The 25,418-nt window shown below is 40.7% G+C and overlaps 1 protein-coding gene across 1 annotated transcript in view; it reads right to left on the reverse strand.

Annotated features, from left to right (window-relative positions):
• Positions 1-7,650: 7,650 nt before the first annotated feature.
• LOC309562231 (uncharacterized protein) overlaps positions 7,651-25,418 on the reverse strand; it is a gene marked incomplete at its 3' end in the record, with an annotated part of 1,785,816 nt that continues 1,768,048 nt past the window's right edge. Inside the window, exons 6-7 of the mRNA XM_082266354.1 lie at positions 23,722-23,766; positions 7,651-7,710 (exon numbers count right to left, since the gene is read on the reverse strand). Of these exons, the coding sequence (XP_082122480.1) occupies positions 7,651-7,710; positions 23,722-23,766 (105 nt within the window). The remainder of the gene's footprint in view (positions 7,711-23,721; positions 23,767-25,418) is intronic.

The following is a 25,418-nucleotide window of genomic DNA, read 5'->3' on the forward strand; positions in this document are numbered from 1 at the left end:
TTTTGGTCTTGTCCCAAAATCCAACCATTCTGGAAACAAATCCACAATATTATAGCAGATGTTGCGAACACCCAGATACTATTCACTCCAGCGCAATACCTGCTACACGATTCTAATACCCCTCCACATATTTACTGTAGGACGATCACCCCCCACCTACTCAATGCAGCCAAAGCATGCATTCCCCTGCATTGGAAATCCCAGACTCCACCATCGACCAAAGAATGGATACTTAAAGTAGACAAAATTGGAAGAAATTATAGCTATTGCTAAAGACAGAACTGAAAAATATGCTCGCATTTGGACCCCCTGGCTGGAATTCACCAACTCATCCAGATACACCATCCTGATGAACGCGTCGTAGAATTTATCACTTCACACTACGTTCTGAAATACCACTAACTTTCTTCTCCCAAACATACATGTTTTGGAGAATGCTAATGACATGGGGCAGTGTCATGTAAGTCCCATTAATTTCACTTTTTCAGCAATCATTCCTACCTCCCTCCCCTAAACAAGGGATGTTGCAGGGAGTGGGACGAGCTCCTCTCTGGCCTGACTCTTACAAGGGCTCTAAACTTATAAACTTATAAAAAATTAATTTTACCTTTGACTCACCACCCCCTGAGAGGGGGGCAGAGGCTGGGGAAGACCCATATTGTACCCTTCACTCCTTCCCCTATTCACCCCTCCTCCCTCCAACCCCTTCCCCGACCCATCTATTTGTCCTGACTAACCTTCTCCCCGAGATAGGAGTAGGATACTAGCTCATCAGATGAGACATCATACAGTATCTAACAACAACAGGAATGATGAACATATACCGTCCTTAACTGTAAGTTGAAGGTGTTGACATGCCTGACTTTATATAGAGTTAGCTTAACTTTAACTTATGATCCTAGCACTACACTATCAGGGAGCTGTAGTGTTATCGGTAACCGTTCAGAATTTCTACTTATGGAAGAAATCAAATAATGCTGCCAGGATACTCTATGTAGCCACACTCCAATCTTAACAATTTCCGCTTCTTATCTCTGTTCTCAGATACTTATACATATTTGACTATGAGCTGTTTATACCGCAAGTTTGAATAGTTTTCTTGTTGTTCTGGTGAAAACTCATTGTCCCGATTGGCGGAAATTTACTTGTTCAATATGTTCATTCTTATGCCAAAAGTTTGTAAAAGTTTTCTTGTTATTTGTCTGTATGAACAAAATTTTCTTATCTCTCAATAAAAATCTTTTTGGAAAAAAAAAAAAAAAAAAATTAAACCCCCGGAACATTATATATTTTCTGAAAGCAAGGGTCTTGTAGAACAAAAAGATAATAGTTGCAATTTTTTATGTCACATGATATTTGCACAACTACTTTATTTATTGAATGCAATTTTTCAGGAACCAATATAATAAAATTAATTTTAGTGCAAACACACACAATGATGTTTTGTTAAGTAAATATATACCAAACATGTAAACAAGCCTTAAATTTGTGTGTGGCCATGATATCACAAAAAAACTATGATATCCAAAAATCTCCATAGGTGACATTTTAAAAGCCTTTACAGCTCTGGCATTCATATGTCACATATATGGTGCGATCGTTGTTTACATACGAGTGCACACCCTTGGCATGTGTTTGCATTTGCCGGTTTGTGGGGCAACAAGGGGTTACAGCAATTTTTTGGTACATTTATATTCTAATTTAATTTATTTATTATTCTTTTTATCTTTTTTATATTTATCTATTTTTTTTTACCTAATTGCTATCTAAAAGGTTTAACAAACCCTCATGTGATAAAATTGGGCAGGTGACAGGTACTCTTTATGGAGACATTAGAGGTTCTAATAATACTCCAAACAAATATATCAGCCAAGCGCTCACTCCGAAGGGGAAGACTGGCGTGCTGCTCTCCTCAGGCAGGGAACTCCAAGCCCCCCAGGGGGCTTGACTCCCGAAACACGTTAGCGGTCACAATTTTCAGGACATGGTCCAACACATGGGTGACGGGAATTTGCAATACGATTTTAATTCTTCATGTTTGTGAGTATGCATTCAGCATTTTATTAAATCATTTTAACAGTACCACGGGTAATGCACTAGGTGTTTGCGCCTCCTTTTCCTTTCTTTTATGCAGAGGTTCTAATAAACCTGCCCTTCACCATCTAGCTGAGCACAGATCTGCTCGGTTAGTTGTATTCCCTGGCTGCACCAGCCAGGAAATGGAAGACCGGTAATTGGAAGTCAAAATCATTTTCGCTTCTGGTTTCTTTGTTTACAGGGTCGGTTGATGCATGGATATGTGTAACGCTCCTGCGTTTTTAGTATAGGCTGGATTTGCAGCTGCAAAATCTCCACTCAGTAGTCATGTAGAGATGTGTTGAATACCAGATCCAACTCTCCAGGACTCATCACTGTGGGCCTGTCAGCTTCAACATACAGATATATACACACTCAATGAGATGTTCCTGGAGTAAAAGGGTGTATATGATAGTATGAAGGTGATGTGCTGAAGGGACAGGTGTGAACAGTGACAAGGATGGTAATCACTTGATAGGTTTGTATAGGAGAGTTCAAGATGGTATTTAGGAATGCAGATAGGTTAGTATCGAGTATGCTAACAGGTGGTGAGGACAGCAGATGACAAATACAGGATAGAGTAACCCAGTGCAAGGATAGATAGTAGTAGACAGGAGAGCTAGCAATCTATGCAGCAGTGCATATGATAGATGGTAGTAGGCTCAAGAGCTAGCAATCTATGTAACAGTGCAGATGATAGGATAGTATGGATAGGTAGTAACAGTCCTTAATGTGCATAGGTAGATAGTGCAATAAGGTTATGGAGGGTTCCCCTGCGGGGTACTCATCACTCGTAATGTTAGTAGTTTAGAGAGGTCCAGTAGATAAGGAATGATCCGGTAGCGAGATACAGGGATCAGTAGCGAGGTTCCGGTCTGCTCCAGGTAAAGGGAATAGCTGGAGGTTCCGATCGAGAGACAGGCTTGAAAGCATGTGGATAACAAGGCAGGTTGAACGAACAATGTGAGTGAGAACGCCGGCGGTTGAAATAGCCGCTCTGCGGCGCTCAGCAGTGACATCATCGTTCTTAAAGGTATATGCGTACCACCTGAAGAGAAAGGTGGGACGCATTACAGAGAAAGTGGTGATTAAGGGTACCGGAGGTACCAGAATCTTACAATATGCTGCAGTCTCTCCCTGCTCTCCATCTTAAACATAAAGTTGTGGTTCCAATCTCCCCGTCAAAGCTAGAGAGCCCAGAAACCATAGGGGGGCACTGGAGGGGGAGGGGGGTTTAACATCACTCGTCCCACTCTGTAAAGTGATTCGGCGGCTGCAGAGCTGCCACATCACTTTCACTTTGAGACCAGGAGCTGGCTGAACAAACAGAGCACAAGGTAGCAGCCATCAGCTTCTGAATAAAGATTCACCTAAAGAGTTGAACTAGTTAAGACACTTTTAGTTGCATTTTAAATCTATGCTGAGAATTAGCCTTTCCCTCCATATTAACCATTAAAAAATATGGCCTTTTCTCCAGTGTTAATTGTCTACAGTGTTAATTTCACCACTTCCTACTGATTTTACGCAATGTAATATTTTAGCAACATTACATGAAGGGACACACAGCAGCCAATTAGAATTGACTTTACTGATGTCAGGAGGGACATGATGCATTCTAATTGGTTGCTATGCTATCTTACAGAAAAAACATTTTTAAGAATTTTTGGAATACATGGTAGCAAATGTTCAGCATTCAAATTTTTCTTCTCCAGTTGTCATTTACCATGGCAGATTTAGATTGAATTGAAATTGAATACATGATGTGAACAGTATGCAGTTGCCAGCCCTGTGGGCTTATTCAAGAAGACATTGTAAGTAGAGCAAACTGGATGTACAAAATGTATCTACACCTAGCAACACAGAAATGATCCATGATTAGTTGTCATTCTTTAAAATACTTTGCATTCACATTATAAAAAGGTTCTTACCAGTAATGTTACTAGATTAGCAGCAGCATCAGTGGCACCATCGTCATTTAACTATAAAACAAAATCAGTGAATGCGAATTAATATTTTATCCAACACAATGCATATAGCATTCAAAATACTGATTATAAGCTTTCTGTTTTTTTTTGCAGATGTTCTTGCTGTAATACAGACATCACCACATGCCTTCAAGCACCAGTGTCAGTCTCTAAAGCTATCCTTTTGCCTCTGTGGAACCCCTTTGGGCCCAGGCTGTACACAAGGCCTTGACATCAGTCGAAAGTAAAATTATATCCTTCATCTCCCAGCACATCTATGCCATTTGTCAATTCAACTATAAGGGTAGGACTTAAAGGATAACTCCACTTCCAATGACAAAATGGCAAAAAAATCTATCTATATCTATCTATCTATCTATCTATCTATCTATCTATCTATCTATCTATCTATCTATCTATCTATCTATCTATCTATCTATCTATCTATCTATCTATCTATCTATCTATCTATCTATCTATCTATCTATCTATCTATCTATCTATCTATCTATCTATCTATCTATCTATCTATCTATCTATCTATCTATCTATCTATCTATCTATATCTATCTTATACAATTGTTACCAAACCATATTGTAATTTAAAGTTACTAAAAACTAAACATGTAATTTCCTGCTTTCATGATTGGCTGACATAATTTCTCAGAAATCTGCACTGCAATGTCAAATTTTAAGCATCCCCTGTAATAGAAATGGTGAGATATTTCTCAAGGCTTAAATAAGTGTTAAATAACTCTAAAGGGGTGCAGACACTGCAATTTCCTCATTAGAACACTGGCAGTACATCAGGACATTATAATGAACCAGATACTTACAATCAATCTACAACCAGACTTGTTAAAGAAACATCTATTTATTCAGAGCAGAACAAGTTTGTTAAAATCCCTGCAAGGTATGTTATTCAACCAGGAAAAGGAGTGTATTTTTTTTATAGTGTATGAAAACCAAAAAAAAAAAAAAACAATATCAAAAAAACAAAAAAAAAAAATGAAAAATACAAAACATGTTTAACCAGTTCCGAACCACCCATCACATATGTACTGTGGCAGGGCGGCCTGGCTGTGCAAAATCACATATAGGTACCTGATTTTGTGCATTATATGAAGGGGGCGTGTGCGCGCCACTGGAGCACCGCTCCCACTGTGTTAGGAATGACAGGACAGCAGTCTGCCAAATGCCCCATACACACGTGCAGATTATCTGCAGACTTTTGTCTGCAGACTTACCAAAACCATATAATATGAGGTCAAACCTAAACACTTTCAATTTGTATGCAATCCGGCAGGCCCTTGCACTACATAGAAAAGGTAAGTCTGCAGACAAAAGTCTGCAGATAATCTGCACGTGTGTACGGGGCATAAGTTAACAAGGCACACTGCTGTTCTGTCCGGGAGGAAAAGAGAGATCTTGTATTTCAGCTGAGCTGAAACACAGATCTCGCTTTTCCTCTAGTGCATCCACTGCCAACACAGTTAGAAAGCACTCCCTAGGAGCACACCTAACCCCTTGATCGCCCCTGATGTTAACCCCATCCCTGCCAGTGTCATTTATACAGTAACAGTGTATTTTTTAGCACTAATCACTGTATTGGTGTCACTGGTCCCCAAAAAGTGTCACTTAGTGTCAGATTTGTCCACCGCAATGTCGCAGTCCCACTAAAAATCGCTGATCGCAGCCATTACTAGTAAAAGCAATAAAAATAAAAAGTTCATAAATATATCCCATAGTTTGTAGATGCTATGACTTTTGCGCAAACCAAACAATATACACTTATTAGGAATTTTTTTTAACAAAAATATGTAGCACAATACAAATTGGCCTAAATTGAAAAAAAAAAATGTAAAACATTTTTATTGGGTATGTTTTATAGCAGAAAGTAAAAAATGTTTTGTTTTTTTTATCAAAATTGTGGTTCTTTTTTTGCTTATAGCGCAAAAAATAAAAACCGCAGAGGTGATCTAATACCACAAAAGAAACCTCTATTTGTGGAGAACAATTTTTTTGGGTACAGCATTGCACGACCACGCAAGTATCAGTTAAAACAATGCAGTGCCGTAATGCAAAAAATAGCCTCATTTTTTAGTTCATCCACTAAAAATCCAGTGAGAGTGTAACTTCATGTGTACTCTGCCTCTGTTGCACTGAAACTCTGTAGACTACAGAACACCTCCCCTCCATGCTAAGGAAGCAAGGTGAGGGGAAAGTATTTTGTTGTCTAGACTATAGCAGCCTTTTTCAACCAGGGTCTGTGGCACCCTGGTGTGTCTCCTGGGTTCTTCAGGAGTGCTTTGGCAAAATGCCTAAAAATTGCAACAAATTGAAACAGGTTTTTACATTGGTTGATAAGGAGAATGACAGGTGCTTGTATAGAATCCTTGTTTACTCCTCCTCTTCCACTCTCCATCAGCACTGGGGTCACATTAGCAAGTAGAAGAGAAACTAAGGGAGAAAAGAAACGCTAGAATACTAGTCAGTACTAGTTTGCAAAAGTGGAGGAATAAATCACCTGTAACGTTGGACGGCCCATGTGTATGGATGTTGCTGCTAAATGTAAAACTATTAGTTTAGGTTTTTTTTACATTTTAGAATGGGGTACCTCGAGATTTTGCAGAATTTTAAAGGGTGCCACAACTTAAAAAAGGTGGAGAAACACTGGTCTAGATCAGCAGAGAGCAGCTCAAAGTGATAACACTGCTCCTCCATATATACAGTATAGTAGGAAAGAATTGTCACTCTAGAACAGGAAGTGTATTAGTAGAAGTAGTACCAGGTGAAAATAAAAGTAAAACAAAACTAGGAAATTAAAACTATTGCAGCCATCTAAGGACTGGTAAGCTGAAATATAATACAATATAATAATTCGTTTTTGGGTTTAGATACATTTTAACACCATAAATTTTAACACCAAAAGGGAGAATTAACTTTGACTTGGGCAGAAGTAAAAGCCCAAAGTGCAGGTTGGGCACAGGGTATCGATGCATTTTACCACCAGGAGAACAGACTTAATCCCAGCTTAAGGAGATGTGGAAAACCCATGTAAAGGCTGGGCTATGGAACTCCAAAGGAACACAGAGATTGAACTGAAGACTATCACATGTTCTTGTAGATTCCACATGATGCCAGATTCTCAGCACTGATGTTAGCTTTGATTGGTTAAAATATGTGTTTCTTATAAATGTGTCCCTTCTAAGCATGATTTAAATAGCAGGGTGTGTGGCTTGGCACATGGTGTGCATGACTGCTTTCTGAAGGAGCTCCTGCAGTCTATACAATCCCTGAGATATAAAGCAACCTGCAATCTGCAAAATATGGGCATAATTCTTAAATCTGGGGCACACAAACGATCCCAGCGCTTGGCATCTACCCCAGAAGCAGATCCCTGCAATTCTTAAAAAAAACAGTCTTCTACAAGACACAGCAGTGCTGCAGGCAAGATGGTGCAGCCTCAAAGAACAACAGGAGAGGATGATGAAGAATATGATGATGTCTCACTCCCAGCATCAGAAGATTTGGTAAGAGAATCAAAACAACCTGACCCACCTGACAGAAATAGCAACAGATATAAAAAAAAACTCTTTCTCAGCAGCCATTACAGATCTAAAAGCTGACTTACTAATGCTGACTGAGCAACTGGCTGTGAATGAGGGAGCTGAGAAACAGAGAAAAAAGGCAATAACAAGACTTCAACAAGTTACAGCCACACATTCTCAACCTATGATAGATATGAACAGACAAATAGAAGATCTAGACAACAGGGGAAGTAGAAACAACATCAGAGTGAGAGGAATACCTGCGTCTGTGAATTCTATGCAAATCAAGCCAGTCTTATGCTCCATCTTTTATAATCTGCTTGAGAGGCCACCAGAATCACCAATAGATTTTGACAGAGCACACAGAGCCCTCAGACCCAGAGCTCCAGAAAATGCTCCTCCAAGAGACATCATTTGTTGTCTTCCTAATTTTTGCTTAAAAGAGGAAATCCTCCAAAAAGCAAGGCAGAATGAGGTAATCACATTTAATGGGGGGAACATACAGCTCTTCCAATATGTATCCCCTATCACGCTTAAAAACAGAAGAGCAGTAAAACCCCTACTAGAAATCTTAAAGGAGAAAGGAATTACCTACAGATGGAAGTTTCCCTTTGCAGTGCAAGCAACACACAATAAAAAACAGTATGTCATGCCTTGGTTGGTAATTGATCTTGTGGTCAGGTGTGTTCTAGATTGTTTCCCTGCTGACTGAGCCACTGTGTGATTCTTATTCTGGGCACGATTCTCACTATCTCCTACCTTTTGGTATGTGACTCTTGCTCCACCCAGTGTCCAGCTGTAGTCAGTTACCTCGTCCCCTGATCTATATATACCCTCTTCTACTTCCTGCTAGTGCCTTTGTATAGGTTTTGCTCCCTGTTTGTCTGCTGTGTATGTTCTGTGCTCATTGCTGACCTCGGCTTACCTTGACCTCTCTTCGGATCACCTTGGACTGTACTGGCTCTAGCTATCGATCTCGGCTCGCTCTTGACCTCTCTTCAGATCACCCCTTTTGGACTGTACCGGCTCTGGCTATCGAACTTGGCTTGCTGTTGACTTCTCTTCTGGACTTTGCTCCCTTGGAGTCTGGCTCCTGACCTACTCCAAACCGTGAGTCATTTTCTTATTAGTTGTTCCCATGTTTGCCTGTTGCACTTAAATTTGTGGTCCCAATATTTCGGCTGCAGGACCCTATCCGCTCCTCCACCTGATACCGGGATAACAAGACTACTGGTCAGGAAGCCGGAGGAGTGGTTGGGGTCTCTGGCAGGCCTAACACAATACATGCTTCACACTCCAAATTACCTTCCTACCTTCTGTGATGATCTCCAGATAGATTTAATAGAACTGCCAGACTGGTATCAAGAATTCTGACTGCCACCAGCAATTAATGAATATACCTCCACTCCTGGGCACTTTCCCCTCAAACCTCCATTCCATAAGGGGAAGCACCGCAAACATTCAAGTTAAAATAACTACAACTCTCTGGCTGAAAAATCACGAGAGTTCGGAAAACAGTTAAGAGGGTTATTACCTGGCACCATTTCAGCGGACCTCTACCACTGGTTATATTTTACCATGGTTCAGAATGCCTCTTTCTGCACTCCATTAGCCATAATGGATTACTCCAGATGGGTCATCTCCAGCATCAATTACCATCTCCCAATCTTTACATCATACAGGGTAAGCAGACAGTAACAGACATTCTCAACATAAGTTAAACATAATCAAAACATGGTCCACCACTTAGACAATAGGGCCTATCACAGACTCCACACCCTTCTTAACTTGAAAAGAATGGACACTACAAGAAATCGCTGCTACTGTTTCTGACTTTTAAATGTGTACATCACTGCTTGAGAGGTGTTACATCACTGTTTGACTACTAACGTCAATCTTTTCTCTCATATTACCCTAGATCTTTAATGGTTTGGCCCTCCAGGGCTAATTACTTTAAAACTGTTTGTGTTAAGGTTTATTTGACACTCTATGATTGCCTAACTCCAACAGGGATATTTACTCCATCGGAGACATACAATCATTGCTTAAACCATTGTATGCGGTGGGGTGAATATGACAATAATATCACCTCCCAAAGCCTCAGGTGACTTAAATATGTGTTTCAGATTTTAAAACCTATATGGTTATGTAGGTTGTAGTTTGACAAATGTTTTGTTCACCATCAAGCACATACCGGCTATACTGTGCTCCCCTGATCCCATAATTTACAGCTTAAGCCACTGAGAGGTCGCACACTATTAGCATGTTATTCATCAATAAAACCCTTCTCGGGGACTGTTGACTGCTCAGTCCATACTCATAGCAAACTTTTTTGCCAATTGAGGCACAGTTTTGAGCTCATTGCACTAAAGTGCACCTACCACTTATTCCTCAAAAATTCACATAAGCTCACGTGTGTAAAACCAAAATTTTAATTAACTTAATAATTAACTGCACTTGTGATACTAATCGGTTACTCACAGGAGCGGATTTTAAAGTCTAAAATACTCTTCCTTACCTCTATTCTCACCCGCACGTCCATTTTTTCATTATCTCTCCCCTCCTCTCCATCCTCCCTACCCTCCTTTTTTTTTTTTTTCTTTTTTCTCCTGCCCCCCCCCCTCCGAAAATGGCCTACCCCATGCTTGGGAAATCCCCACTCTCATCTCACACAATGTGAACGGTTTGAACATCCCTGAAAAGAGATCCAAACTGCTACAGGAATTGAAAAAAAAAAAACTAAGCCAGAATATTTTTTTTACAGGAACACACTTTAAAGGAAATAGTATCCCACGTCTCACTAACAACTTCTTCACTTCCACATTTCATGCCACAAACCCTTTAGCTAAAACAAAAGGGTGTCTTCATATTGTTAAGCAAGCTCTCCACATTCTCCCTAACACAACAACTAGCAGACCCAGAAGGCAGATATCTGTTTTTAAAAGGTACATTAGCTGGCAAACCAGTAACCTTAGCAAATATGTATTTCCCAAACAAAGCACACATTTCGTTTTGCCAAAAGGCTGTGGACAAATTAAAATGGTTTGCCTCTGGTTGCATAATTTTAGGCGGATATTTCAATTTACCACTGAACCCTCTTCAAGACACATCATCAGGTCAAACACATGTTCCCTATAAGATTTTAAATGTATCAAATACTACAATCTTTGACTCTGGTAGACACCTGGAGGACCAAGACTTCACCTTTTATTCATCACCCCACAAATGTTATTCAAGAATAGATCTAATATTCCTAACTTAAAGAGATCTTAATAGTTTATTTAAAGCAGAGATTGGTATTATTTCACTATCAGATGATGCTCCCACATCAATTTCTCTGACCTCTCCCACACACAAGCCACATGTGTTTAACTGGAGATTAAATGCATCGCTCCTGACAGACCCTAAGGTACAAGAGGACATACAAAACTAAATAAAGAATTTCTTTGACACGAACATAAACCATGACACTTCACCATTAAACACCTGGGGAGCTCATAAATGTGTAATAAGGGGAGATTTCATATAATGGGGAGCAAGGAAAAAGAGAACGGGAAAATATTTCTGCTCTCTCATTTAAATAGCTAGAAGCACAACACAAAAGATCCCAGGCAGCTAAGACTGAAACAGAATCAATCCATAGGAGGATAGCCTTACAACAAATCCTGAACTTAAAAACAAAAAGATCCCTATTCTTCAAAAGATGTATCTATTATGAGCATGGTGACAAAGGGGGAAAATACCTTGCCAGAGCCCTTAAAGACGCAAAAGTAACAGGACACATCCACGGTATACGTAACAAGGAGGGGAAAAAATAGAAAATAATTCTGATAAAATTTCAGCGCTTTTCCATAACTTTTACTCTAAGCTATATAACCTCTCATCCCAACATAAACCCGCTCATCTTGATATGGAAATGAACAAATACAGTAGTTCCTCCACAATAGTAAATTACCTACCTTACCAACAGAAGACATTGAGCAACTAAAAAAAATCTATTACTTTAAGATGAACTGCTAAATGTTATCAAAGAACTCAAACCAGGCAAAAGCCCAGGACCTGATGGATTCACATCCCAGTACTATAAAACCTTTTCCCCCTTTGTCTCCAAACCTCTTTGGAAACCTTCAAACCCTTGACAAAAATGAAAGACATCCCCAATTCCTTCCTCGTGGCCTACATAACCATCATTCCAAAACCAGATAAGGACCATACAGAATGTTCCGATTTTAGACCCATTTCCCTAGTTAAAACATTTATCTAAGATCCTAGCGAATAGACTATGACCCTTTTTATCCAACATTATAGGGCCAGAGCATGTAGGCTTTATGCCTGGACGAGAAGCCAGAGATAATATAATCAAGGCTCTAAATCTAATTTACAGAGCAAAGACAACAATCATTGAGGGGCTCTTACTGTCCACTGATGCAGAAAAGGCATTTTACCAAGTCGCATGGGACTACATGTTCTCCACCTGCTCATTCCTTGGTTTTGGAGATAACATGTTGACATGGATTAAATCCCTATACCAGAACCCACAAGTGAAGATTAAAAATAACAACATTTTTTCAGACCCAATTAACATACGTAACGGGACAAGACAAGGCTGTCCACTTTCCTCCCTCTACTTCATCCTAACACTTGAATCATTAATCAGGACAATAAATCTCAAAAAAGTAATTCATGGTTTCCACTTAGACAATAGAGATTATAAAACGGCAGTTTATGCAGATGACTTACTGCTATTCATTACACAACACCACATTTCTATACCAAATTTAAATAAGATCTTTAAGCCCTTTAGCTACATTTCAAAATTTAAAATGAACTTCAGCAAATCTGAGGCTCTTAACCTATCTCTACCCAACAATTGACTTCTACTCACTCTGGAAAAATGCCCATATAGATGGAAACAAAAAGCCATGAAATATTTAGGTATCAAACTAACCCCAGACTTAACTTCCTTGTTTGACTTCAATTTTAAACCCCTATTAAGATATAGAAGCAGATCTAAAAAGATGGAACTCTAAACAGTTCTCTTGGTGTGGTAGAGCAGTCGTTTGGAAAATATACAAATTATATTACTTCCATGCCCTCCCAATCACAATCCCTAACTTTTTTTAATCACTTAACCAGCTTACAACGCAACTTCGTATGGGCAAACAAGAAACCCAGGACTAATTTCTACCTACTTACCCTTCCAAAAAAAAGAGGAATGGGATTACCGGACTAAAAAATACTACTATGCCACACACATCACCAGAGTAATAGACTGGCACTGCCATGCCAAAAATAAAGACTGGGTAAAACTAGAAAATTCATGCTCCCCTCACACCCTACAATTTTTACCATGGGCTCTTTATTCAAAACACCATGGAACTACTAAACAATACCCTTTATTTAAAACCACACTAAACATTTTTCATAAAGTTGCCACATTACATAACCTGGCATCCGTTCCTGGCCTCTTAACACCAATCGCGATAATCCCGATTTTTCCTCCGGGCATTCACAACAAAAATATACAAAGAATCGATACACACCTCTGCTGGCTTATCACTGCTTCCACAAAGGTAAATTAAAATCATTTAATTCTCTCCAGAGGGAATTTGAGGGTACCTCTTTTAACTATTGGCTATATGTACAATTGCATGACTTTCTTCAAAATAACCAGCACAGAGCATCCTTTACCAAACCGATGACACCATTAGAAGTTACCTGCAATAACAAGTTGCATACCAGCAAAACTACATCACTAGCCTATTCCTGGCTTACACAGGAAGGGCACAAAGACATTGACAAACATAAAAAAGCATGTGAACAGGAGCTCAAACTGTACTTTTCAGACGCTCAATGGTAAAAAGCATGTGTTTTTGCACACAAGTATTCCCTGAGCACAAAAATGCAGGAAATTTCCTACAAAGTTCTCACGCAATGGTACATTATGCCACTAAAAAAGAAATTGGTTTCCCTCAACTTCTGACACATGCTGGAGATGTCACAAAAGCAAGGGTACCTTTCTACATATATGGTGGACATGCCCCTCAGTGTCTACTACACATAAATTCCTTTATGTATAGGAAATACAAAAGGAAATCCTTGTATATACCGACAATTAAAGATTGTCTGGCAAAGGTAAACAATATCTATTATATGGAAGAAACCCTGGCCATGCAAAAAGAGTCCACCACCAGATTTCACAAAACATGGAGTAATTGGCTTTTGTTCACCTTGTCTGAAGAATATGAAACTATAAATAAAAAGGAGCTGCATGGCTCACTAGAGTATCATCACTCTCACTTATGCACATTACACCTCTCTTGGATTGCTGGCTCACTCAAGAACTTGTATATAGAGAACATATACCTCCGACACCAGTAGCATATTTCCCTTATATATTGATATTATCATATTATCAATATTACATTGTCCATTACCTATGTGTCATTTATAACTCATATTAATGAGGCCATTTATGATATTTGCTTTTATTTGATTTAATTTGGATTTTATTTATGTATTTTATCCCACGTTTTTGTCATACCATATTTTTTCTTTTTTTTTTCTTTCCTATCCACAATCAAAACTCATGCACTCTAACCATTACTATCAGAAATATCTTGTGCTTATATAACTTGTTAATATTTGTGTTTTATATACTTTTGTTGTACAAGTTATATATTACCATATATAATGTAATATTTTTACTTTCAATAAAGATTTATTGTGAGAAAAATAAAATAAATAGCAATAAAAAACAAAACTCTATGCAGCAGTAAAACCCATTTTCTTTCTAACACAATGAACAATTCAATTATGATTTTGATTGGGGGAATATATCTGCTCATTCCTATTGAATTCTGTTAACATCATTATTCAGTAAATAATTCAAAGCTGTGTTCTTCCCTGATATTTACATTTTTGCCCACACAGAGGGGTAGTCTATGATGACATTTCATGTCCATGTGGCTTACAGTATATAGGTTGCACAAAAAAGACTTTAGCGAAAATAATAATATTATGATACTATGACATTATCTGTCAAAGCACTTTTTAACACACCATAACAAATTCTGCAGAATACCAATTTTAGAACATAGAGAAGTATAAAAAAACATTGGCAAAGCGGTAACAAAATAAAGAAATTAAAGTGCATTTTTGAGCTACAAACATTGGTGCTGAAAGGGTTAAATGCAGAGTTTGATTTGTGCTATATTATCAATGATTTTTGATATTGGTAATATTTATTTTTAAACACTAGATGGCATTTTGTTATTTTCTTAATGGGGTTTAATGCTGTTGAATTTTAATTAGGTTTTATTAAAAATTGTATTTTAATTATTGTAATATGTGAACCTAAAATAGATGTATGGGATTATTTTTTTTCCCCAATTATATTTACCTAGGTAGAGCCAGCACCTGTCCCCTGGTGCCTCTATACTGAGAACTTGGCAATCGAACACCGCCGATTACTCGGTTCTGACGCTCCCCGAGCTGAGAGCTGCTGACTGTTGTTTCAGTATTGTTTCTTAAGGGGACAGACACGCTGTTTTGCTGCAGTACACCAGAATTGTGTACACATACAAGTGAGTGTATTTTTTTTTTTGTTCCTATTAAAAGGAAATTCCTACAGAAATTCTTATGTGTCCTTGTCTGGTGGACACTGTAGCTGCTACCTTTTAAAGGGGAACAGTACCTATTACCATCCGAGGCACAAAAGAGGAAAAGGAGGATTCTGGATGGAGGCCAGTGGTGTTGAGACCCCTTAAAGGGGTAAATGCACAATAAGACCTATAAAATAGATTTTATGGGTCAATTATAGAGGTAAGCATGGTGGGAGAACCGAGGGTGATACACGTGGAAAGATTTATACTTGAAGCATGAGAGCACTTTTATTTGAAGAGCACCAGAGTTGGACTCTGGCACTGTTCTACTGTAATTTTAGGCTCCGTTCACATGTTAGCGCATGGATCGCGGGCAGAACCGCCGCGGTTCCGCCTGCGATCCGGAGATTATTGCAAATCGCGGGACGCCTGTGCGTTGCCCGTTGATTTGCAATAGCCCCCCAAACGCTGAGCGATGTTGCCGCGATTTCCGCCTGCCGAATCGCGGTAACATCGCGCAAAAAAAAAATCGCGGGACGCATTACGCCCAAAAAAGTACAAGAGCTTCTTTGGAGCGTATTGCGTCCCGCGTTTTTTTTTGCGCGATGTTACCACGATTCGGCAGGCGGAAATCGCGGCAACATTGCTCAGCGTTTGGGGGGCTATTGCAAATCAACGGGCAACACACAGGTGTCCCGCGATTTGCAATAATCTCCGGATCGCGGGCGGAACCGCGGCGGTTCTGCCCGCGATCCATACGCTAACATGTGAACGGAGCCTTATTGAATTGTAATATTTGTTTTGCATATGCTAGTGTTTGTTGATTTAATAATATTGGTAAACACAAAAGTTTCAGTAGGCAGGACAATGTTATGCTATTGCATAGGGATTTTAGGGACATACAAAAGTTTTGGGAACAAAATGGGATACAAGGAATACTGCAAGTAAATTAGTCCATGAGTTATGCTGTAAGGGTTATATTAATAATTTTGGATTTAAAAATTTTGTTTGAAATGTAAAAACATTGCAGTTTCAGATAGTATATTACCTTACAATAAAGGCGTGTCAGATCAATTAATATGTCCGGAGCAACAGTCTGAAATGAAATACAGCAATTCACATAACAACTCATATCTAAATGACAACCAATAATTGAATAAGCCCAATTAATAGCAAAACTGTTTATACCCACATATATTTCTGTGCATGATGGCATGCTTTAAAGATAAACTCCAGATAAAGCTATATACTTTTCCCCCGCCAAAAAAAAAATGTCATTTTGTTAATGAAGTAATAAGAAAAAGGCAACCTTAGTAGACCTGGCTTTTCTCCACAGCTTGGTCACTAACCTTCTACTAGTCTGCAGTTGCCACTGTCAAAATCATTGATGAATTTTATTGACTGAATAACTGGATTAAATATTGTTTCTTACATCTTCATGGGGTTCAGCTCGATTAAAATAGCATGAAGATGTATTATAATTAGTGTTGAGCGAACACGGACTGTATTATTCGTGTTCGTACCGAATAATTGGATTTTTTTTACCCGAACACGGACACGGACACTTTACTGTATGTTCGGGTAAAAATCCGTGTTCGGTCGTTTTATTTCCGGGTTTTGCATGCTTTGGCGCTCTTTTCATGGCGGGCTTTCAACAGCCAATCAACAATCGTTTAACTGGTGTGCCTTAAGCCATCCCAGCCATGCCTGCAAATGTCTTAGTAGCTGTGATTGGCCGTCTGAAGCATGTGACCAAGTCTTTATAAGTTCGAGGCAGCCGCCGCAGCAGCGTCATTCTGTTGCTTAGCTAAGGGACAGAGCACACATCAATGTGCTGGCTGCTGATTAGGGAAAGATAGGCAGGAAAAAACCATTTGTGTCCGGATAGAATTGAGGGACAGGTCGGAGTGTTTAGGCAGGGCGAGTTGTAGGCATTTTAGGGATAGAGTCTGCTGAATTATAGGGTCAGTGTCTTCTACAAACTACAATCGATATTGCTGTGTGGGGGGTGGGGTGAATCTGCACTCAATCCTGATCTACGATCTCTTCTCAATCCTGTTAGGGACAGAGTCTGCTGAATTTTAGGGAAACTGTGTTCTACAAACTACAATCGATATTGCTGTGTGGTGTGGGATTGGAGATAGGCAGGTGTCAGTGATCCACATCCATTTTTCTGTGTGTGAGCTGCAGTGAACACAATCTTTTTGGGCTGCAGTGAACACAATCTTTTTGGGCTGCAGTGAACACAATCTTTTTGGGCTGCAGTGAACACAATCTTTTTGGGGTGCAGTGAACAAAATCTTTTTGGGGTGCAGTGAACACAATCCTTTTTGGTGTGCAGTGAACACAATCTTTGTGGGGTGCAGTGAACAAAATCCTTTGTGGGGTGCAGTGAACACAATCTTTTTGGGGTGCAGTGAACAAAATCCTTTTTGGGGTGCAGTGAACAACATCCTTTTTGGGGTGCAGTGAACACAATCTTTTTGGGGTGCAGTGAACAAAATCCTTTGTGGGGTGCAGTGAACACAATCTTTTTGGGGTGCAGTGAACACAATCTTTTTGGGGTGGAGTGAACAACATCCTTTTTGGGGTGCAGTGAACAAAATCCTTTTTGGGGTGCAGTGAACAAAATCATTTTTGGGGTGCAGTGAACACAATCTTTTTGGGGTGCAGTGAACACAATCTTTGTGGGGTGCAGTGAACACAATCTTTTTGGGGTGGAGTGAACAACATCCTTTTTGGGGTGCAGTGAACAACATCCTTTTTGGGGTGCAGTGAACACAATCTTTTTGGGGTGCAGTGAACACAATCTTTGTGGGGTACAGTGAACAGAATCTTTGTGGGGTGCAGTGAACACAATCTTTGGGGGGTACAGTGAACACAATCTTTTTGGGGTGCAGTGAACACAATCTTTGTGGGGTGCAGTGAACACAATCTTTTTGGGGTGGAGTGAACAAAATCATTTTTGGGGTGCAGTGAACAACATCCTTTTTGGGGTGCAGTGATCAAAATCCTTTTTGGGGTGCAGTGAACACAATCTTTTTGGGGTGCAGTGAACAAAATCCTTTGTGGGGTGCAGTGAACAGAATCTTTGTGGGGTGCAGTGAACACAATCTTTGGGGGGGTACAGTGAACACAATCTTTTTGGGGTGCAGTGAACACAATCTTTGTGGGGTACAGTGAACAGAATCTTTGTGGGGTGCAGTGAACACAATCTTTGGGGGGTACAGTGAACACAATCTTTTTGGGGTGCAGTGAACACAATCTTTGGGGGGTACAGTGAACACAATCTTTTTGGGGTGCAGTGAACACAATCTTTGTGGGGTGCAGTGAACACAATCTTTGGGGGGGTACAGTGAACACAATCTTTTTGGGGTGCAGTGAACAACATCCTTTTAGGGTGCAGTGAACACAATCTTTGTGGGGTGCAGTGAACAACATCCTTTTAGGGTGCAGTGAACACAATCTTTGTGGGGTACAGTGAACAGAATCTTTGTGGGGTGCAGTGAACACAATCTTTGGGGGGTACAGTGAACACAATCTTTGTGAGGTGCAGTGAACACAATCTTTGTGGGGTGCAGTGAACACAATCATTGTGGGGTGCAGTGAACTCAATCTTTGTGGGGTACAGTGAACACAATCTCATACTTCTGAAGATTTGAGGGTGCTGCCTGTTCCATACTCCCCCTACTCCTCATCTAGCCTTTTAGGGGTACAAACAATAGTAATTGGGGCCTAGTGTGGTTGTGTACGTGTGATATACATACACTTTTTTTGGATCATATTTTCTATTCCGCTATTTAATCAAAAACCTTTGGGGATCAGTTAAATTGGGGGATAGTCTGTGTTGGTACGTGTGAGAGAGATCCACCTTTCCAAGTTGTTGGGGTTCATCTCATACTTCTGAAGGTTTGAGGGTGCTGCCTGTTCCATACTCCCCCTACTCCTAGCCTTTTAGGGGTACAAACAATAGTAATTGGGGCCTAGTGTGGTTGTGTACGTGTGATATACATACACTTTTTTTGGATCATATTTTCTATTCCGCTATTTAATCAAAAACCTTTGGGGATCAGTTAAATTGGGGGATAGTCTGTGTTGGTACGTGTGAGAGAGATCCACCTTTCCAAGTTGTTGGGGTTCATCTCATACTTCTGAAGGTTTGAGGGTGCTGCCTGTTTCATACCCCCCCTACTCCTCATCTAGCCTTTTAGGGGTACAAACAATAGTAATTGGGGCCTAGTGTGGTTGTGTACGTGTGATATACATACACTTTTTTTGGATCATATTTTCTATTCCGCTATTTAATCAAAAACCTTTGGGGATCAGTTAAATTGGGGGATAGTCTGTGTTGGTACGTGTGAGAGAGATCCACCTTTCCAAGTTGTTGGGGTTCATCTCATACTTCTGAAGGTTTGAGGGTGCTGCCTGTTCCATACCCCCCCTACTCCTCATCTAGCCTTTTAGGGGTACAAACAATAGTAATTGGAGCCTAGTGTGGTTGTGTACGTGTGATATACATACACTTTTTTTGGATCATATTTTCTATTCCGCTATTTAATCAAAAACCTTTGGGGATCAGTTAAATTGGGGGATAGTCTGTGTTGGTACGTGTGAGAGAGATCCACCTTTCCAAGTTGTTGGGGTTCATCTCATACTTCTGAAGGTTTGAGGGTGCTGCCTGTTCCATACCCCCCCTACTCCTCATCTAGCCTTTTAGGGGTACAAACAATAGTAATTGGGGCCTAGTGTGGTTGTGTACGTGTGATACACATACACTTTTTTTGGATCATATTTTCTATTCCGCTATTTAATCAAAAACCTTTGGGGATCAGTTAAATTGGGGGATAGTCTGTGTTGGTACGTGTGAGAGAGATCCACCTTTCCAAGTTGTTGGGGTTCATCTCATACTTCTGAAGGTTTGAGGGTGCTGCCTGTTCCATACCCCCCCTACTCCTCATCTAGCCTTTTAGGGGTACAAACAATAGTAATTGGGGCCTAGTGTGGTTGTGTACGTGTGATATACATACACTTTTTTTGGATCATATTTTCTATTCCGCTATTTAATCAAAAACCTTTGGGGATCAGTTAAATTGGGGGATAGTCTGTGTTGGTACGTGTGAGAGAGATCCACCTTTCCAAGTTGTTGGGGTTCATCTCATACTTCTGAAGGTTTGAGGGTGCTGCCTGTTCCATACTCCCCCTACTCCTCATCTAGCCTTTTAGGGGTACAAACAATAGTAATTGGGGCCCAGTGTGGTTGTGTACGTGTGATATACATACACTTTTTTTGGATCATATTTTCTATTCCGCTATTTAATCAAAAACCTTTGGGGATCAGTTAAATTGGGGGATAGTCTGTGTTGGTACGTGTGAGAGAGATCCACCTTTCCAAGTTGTTGGGGTTCATCTCATACTTCTGAAGGTTTGAGGGTGCTGCCTGTTCCATACTCCCCCTACTCCTAGCCTTTTAGGGGTACAAACAATAGTAATTGGGGCCTAGTGTGGTTGTGTACGTGTGATATACATACACTTTTTTTGGATCATATTTTCTATTCCGCTATTTAATCAAAAACCTTTGGGGATCAGTTAAATTGGGGGATAGTCTGTGTTGGTACGTGTGAGAGAGATCCACCTTTCCAAGTTGTTGGGGTTCATCTCATACTTCTGAAGGTTTGAGGGTGCTGCCTGTTCCATACCCCCCCTACTCCTCATCTAGCCTTTTAGGGGTACAAACAATAGTAATTGGGGCCTAGTGTGGTTGTGTACGTGTGATATACATACACTTTTTTTGGATCATATTTTCTATTCCGCTATTTAATCAAAAACCTTTGGGGATCAGTTAAATTGGGGGATAGTCTGTGTTGGTACGTGTGAGAGAGATCCACCTTTCCAAGTTGTTGGGGTTCATCTCATACTTCTGAAGGTTTGAGGGTGCTGCCTGTTCCATACTCCCCCTACTCCTCATCTAGCCTTTTAGGGGTACAAACAATAGTAATTGGGGCCCAGTGTGGTTGTGTACGTGTGATATACATACACTTTTTTTGGATCATATTTTCTATTCCGCTATTTAATTTAACTGGGCCTCCATGCGAGACCTGTGTGCCTTGTTGCGCTGTTTTGAGTACTCCACCAACATGGCCAGTGGCAATGACGCCGTTCTCAGCTTAACTATCCCACTTCTATGCCTCCTTGAAAAAACAATTCGGGCGATGATGGAAGAGGATGTGGCACAGGATGAGGAGGAGGAGGAGGATGAAGAGGTAACATTTCCAAGGCTTTCAGGGCAGTCATTCGCAAGGGGCTCCGAGGGTGGGTTCCTGCACACGCAAACGCCAGGGACGCAATTGTCCAGCAGGGGCACAGTTCTGGAGGATGAGGAGGATGAGGAGGAGGAGGAGCTGGAGGAGGAGATGGAACCATGTTCACAGCAGGGTGGCACCCAGGCCAGCTCATGGCCATCACTGGTGCGTGGCTGGGGGGATACAGAGGACACGGACGATACACCTCCCACAGAGGACAGCCTTTCGTTGCCTCTGGGCAGCCTGGCACACATGAGCGATTACATGCTGCAGTGTCGCCACAACGACCGCCGAGTTGCCCACATTCTAACTTGTGCTGATTACTGGGTGGCCACGCTGCTGGATCCCCGTTACAAGGACAACGTACCGTCCTTAATTCACTCACTGGAGCGCGATCGCAAGATGCGCGAGTACAAGCGCACGCTGGTAGACGCCATGCTGCTGGCATTCCCATCTGACAGCGGGGCCACAGTGGAAGCACAAGGCAGAGGAGGAGGAGGAGGAGGTCGCCAACGCAACCAGGGCACCGCCAGCACCTCAGAAGGCAGGGTTAGCATGGCCGAAATGTGGAAAAGCTTTGTCAGCACGCCACAACAAACAGCAGCACCAGCAGCTCAGATGGAACGTCTTAGCAGGAGGCAGCATTTTACCAACATGGTGGAGCAGTATGTGTGCACACGCCTACATGTAGTGAATGACGGGTCTGCCCCCTTCAACTTCTGGGTCTCCAAATTGGGCACATGGCCTGAGCTTGCCCTTTACGCCTTGGAGGTGCTGGCGTGCCCTGCAGCCAGTGTATTATCTGAACGGGTATTTAGCACGGCTGGGGGCGTTATAACAGACAAGCGCAGCCGCCTGTCCAGAGACAATGTGGACAAGCTCACGTTCATTAAAATGAACCAGGCATGGATCCCACGGGACTTTTCCGTACCTTATGCAGAATAGCAATGGATACCGACCTTACCCACCCATTGTTCCATTTTTGCTCTTTCTCACTCTTTTGGGGTGTACCCTCATTTAAAATTTTTGAAAAGAAGCAGTGTTGGTTACCTCGTCCTCCTCCTCAGGGCCAGATTAATGTAGGGGCTATTGGAGCTGCAGCTCCAGGCCCCTACCTTTTATATAGGCCCCGGGTTGGCCATATTCACTGTTACCGCTCTTCTGTCACTTGTAAACACAGAAGTCTGGCTTCTATGCTCGCTTCCCCAGGCAGCACCCTCAGAACCTCCCCACACAGCGTGAAGGCCGGACAAGGAGGGACAGTTGGCGATGCATGGATGTGTTTATGGGCTTCAGAGACAGCATCCCATGTTGAATTAGGCATGCATGGCTGCACCCTTCCTCCTCTGGGTGCATGGCAAGGCACGGCCCTTAAGGCCCTTCAAAATCCTCAGCACCAAGCCCATGATGCTGTTAATCCGGCCCTGGTCCTCCTCCACCACCGCTTCCACCTACACCGCCCATAGGTGTGCGCAGCCTATTGCATTAAGGTGTGCACCCCAAAGTTGAAATACACATGCATGTGTTTGCCAGCAGGGAGAGTAATGTATCGGGGCCATGTACCTGTAGGCAAGGAGAAATAGAGCAGAGCAGGTCCCAGGGAGATCTTTCCCATCTCCTCACTGGCAATGCTATGTGCCCTAGGTGATTAGGGTGTGCCCAGGCACACCCAGCACACCCTGTGCGCACGCCTATGTCACCGCCACATCCACCACCACCTCAACCTCCCTCCTACTCCATATGGGCCTCGTCCTTCAGAGATGAAGAAGAACATTGTTTTATTTTTCTGTTTTTTTTTGTTGTTTTAAGTTATTTCCCTATCCACATTTGTTTGCAGAGCACTTGCCATGCTATTAATTACGTTTTGCTGCCATTTGCAGCACTCTAGCCCTTTCCTTTGGTGTTTTAGAGCCATTTTAGTGCCTTAAAGTTCGGGTCCCCATTGACTTCAATGGGGTTCGGTGTCCGGGAAAAGTTCGGTAAAAGTCCGGGACACGGACCCGGACTTTTTTTTAAAGTTCGGCCGAACCCGTCGAACACGGACATCTAGGTGTCTGCTCAACCCTAATTATAATCATTACCCTCTGTGATAAATCTGTTTAGAAACATTTCCAAATGGTATGAAAAAGTTCAGATTCTGGTCCCATAACAACCAATAATTATAAACAACGTGACAGTCTATTGTTTTCGCCATTTTTAATTTACAGATGATATGATATATACATACCCCAAGGGCAGTCTTCAGGCATTCTGATGTTAAAAGTTTCCCTGCCTATTAGAGAATATTATTTATAATTAGCATATATGGGTAATTAAAGTTTTACATATAAAGAAATCATGTAAATCTTCATATAATACAGTAAATTGGGGAAACACCTTTTTTTTTTTTTTTTTCCATACAATTTCAAGACATAATATTGTATTTAACTGCTTCCATATCGTGCAAATTCCGGCATTCCTCTCCTACATGTAAAAATCTTCATTTTTTTGCTAGAAAATTACTCAGGACCCCAAACCATTACATATATATTTTTTAGCAGAGACCCTAGGGAATAAAATGATGCTCATTGAAATTAATCCTTCATAAATTAAGAAAAAAACCTGTAAAGTTAGCCCAATTTTTTGTCTAATGTTAAAGATGTTACGTTGAGTAATTAGATACCTAACATGTCACACTTTAAAATTTGGCACACTCGTGAAATGGCGCCAAACTTTGGTACTTAAAAATCTACATAGGCTATACTTACATATTCTTTTACCAGTTTCGATTTACAGAGAAGGTCCTGTGCTAGAATTATTGCTCTTGCTCTAATGTTTGCGGCGATACCTCAGCTGTGTGATTGTTAACGTGGTTATATGGACGCGAACTAAGTATGCATTCACTTCTGCGTATCAGCACGAGGGGGTGCATTTTTTTTTTTTATTAAATTTTATTTTTACACTTTCCCTTTATTTTTTTTATCACTTTTATTCCCATTACAAGGAATGTACACATCCCTTATCATAGGAATAGGGCATAACAGGTCCTCTTTATGGAGAGATCTGGGCTCTAAAATACCCTAGATCTCTCCTAGGCTGAAAAAAAATTATATATTAAAAAAAAAAAAAACGATTTTAGGCTTTTTGACCAAACACATGGAAGTGTTTACAACTCATACCATCGCACCCGGCCTTCCCCGAGAGTCATAGAGATGACCGGGGACCATCTGGTTAATAGTCAGCTCTATAGTAAACTTCAGCTGCTGGCGGATTCATTGTCCGGCTTGCCAATCGCACGGGTGAGCCAGTGGAAGTACCAGAAGGTGGCGGGATATCTCCACTCAATATATCTCGACTCAAACTTAAGGACGTCATATGACGGCCAGTAGTATGGAAGTGGTTAATAAATGATATACAGTATGTTTTACATAAGCAAGATGATTTCTGATTTCTTCCTCAACTGGTTATGATGGTCTCATAGATAAAATGCTAACTTTTGTTATAGGTACACATATTCCAATGCAATATTATACCAAATTGTATAAAAAAGAGTAGTCCTTATTAATTGCCTTATAAAAATATATTTACTGAGGAGTGCATTGGAAAATATAATAAACATAATAAACAAAATAAAATGTCTCAGTTGGCATTATACAGTTTTGGACTTACCAATGTGCAAATAAGCTTTGTCTTTAATTCGTCTATTCCCAGTAATTTCTAAAAAAGCAAAAACCCAAAAAAACATTAGTATATTTCTTCCCAAAAATGATTATAGTAAGGCCAGTACGTAGGCTTCAATAGGCTGCCTGCACGCATCAACTAGTGGTTCAAGCCACATAAACACCCAGCCCATTCACAAACTACTGGTTAAAACGCACCCGTAAATTAAGATTAAAACACAAAAAGGATTCTTCTCTGTGGACAATAATATTCTCATTGGTTTTG

Source organism: Pelophylax lessonae (genome assembly GCF_965119305.1).
Source record: "Pelophylax lessonae genome assembly, chromosome: 8".
Taxonomy (NCBI): domain Eukaryota; kingdom Metazoa; phylum Chordata; class Amphibia; order Anura; family Ranidae; genus Pelophylax; species Pelophylax lessonae.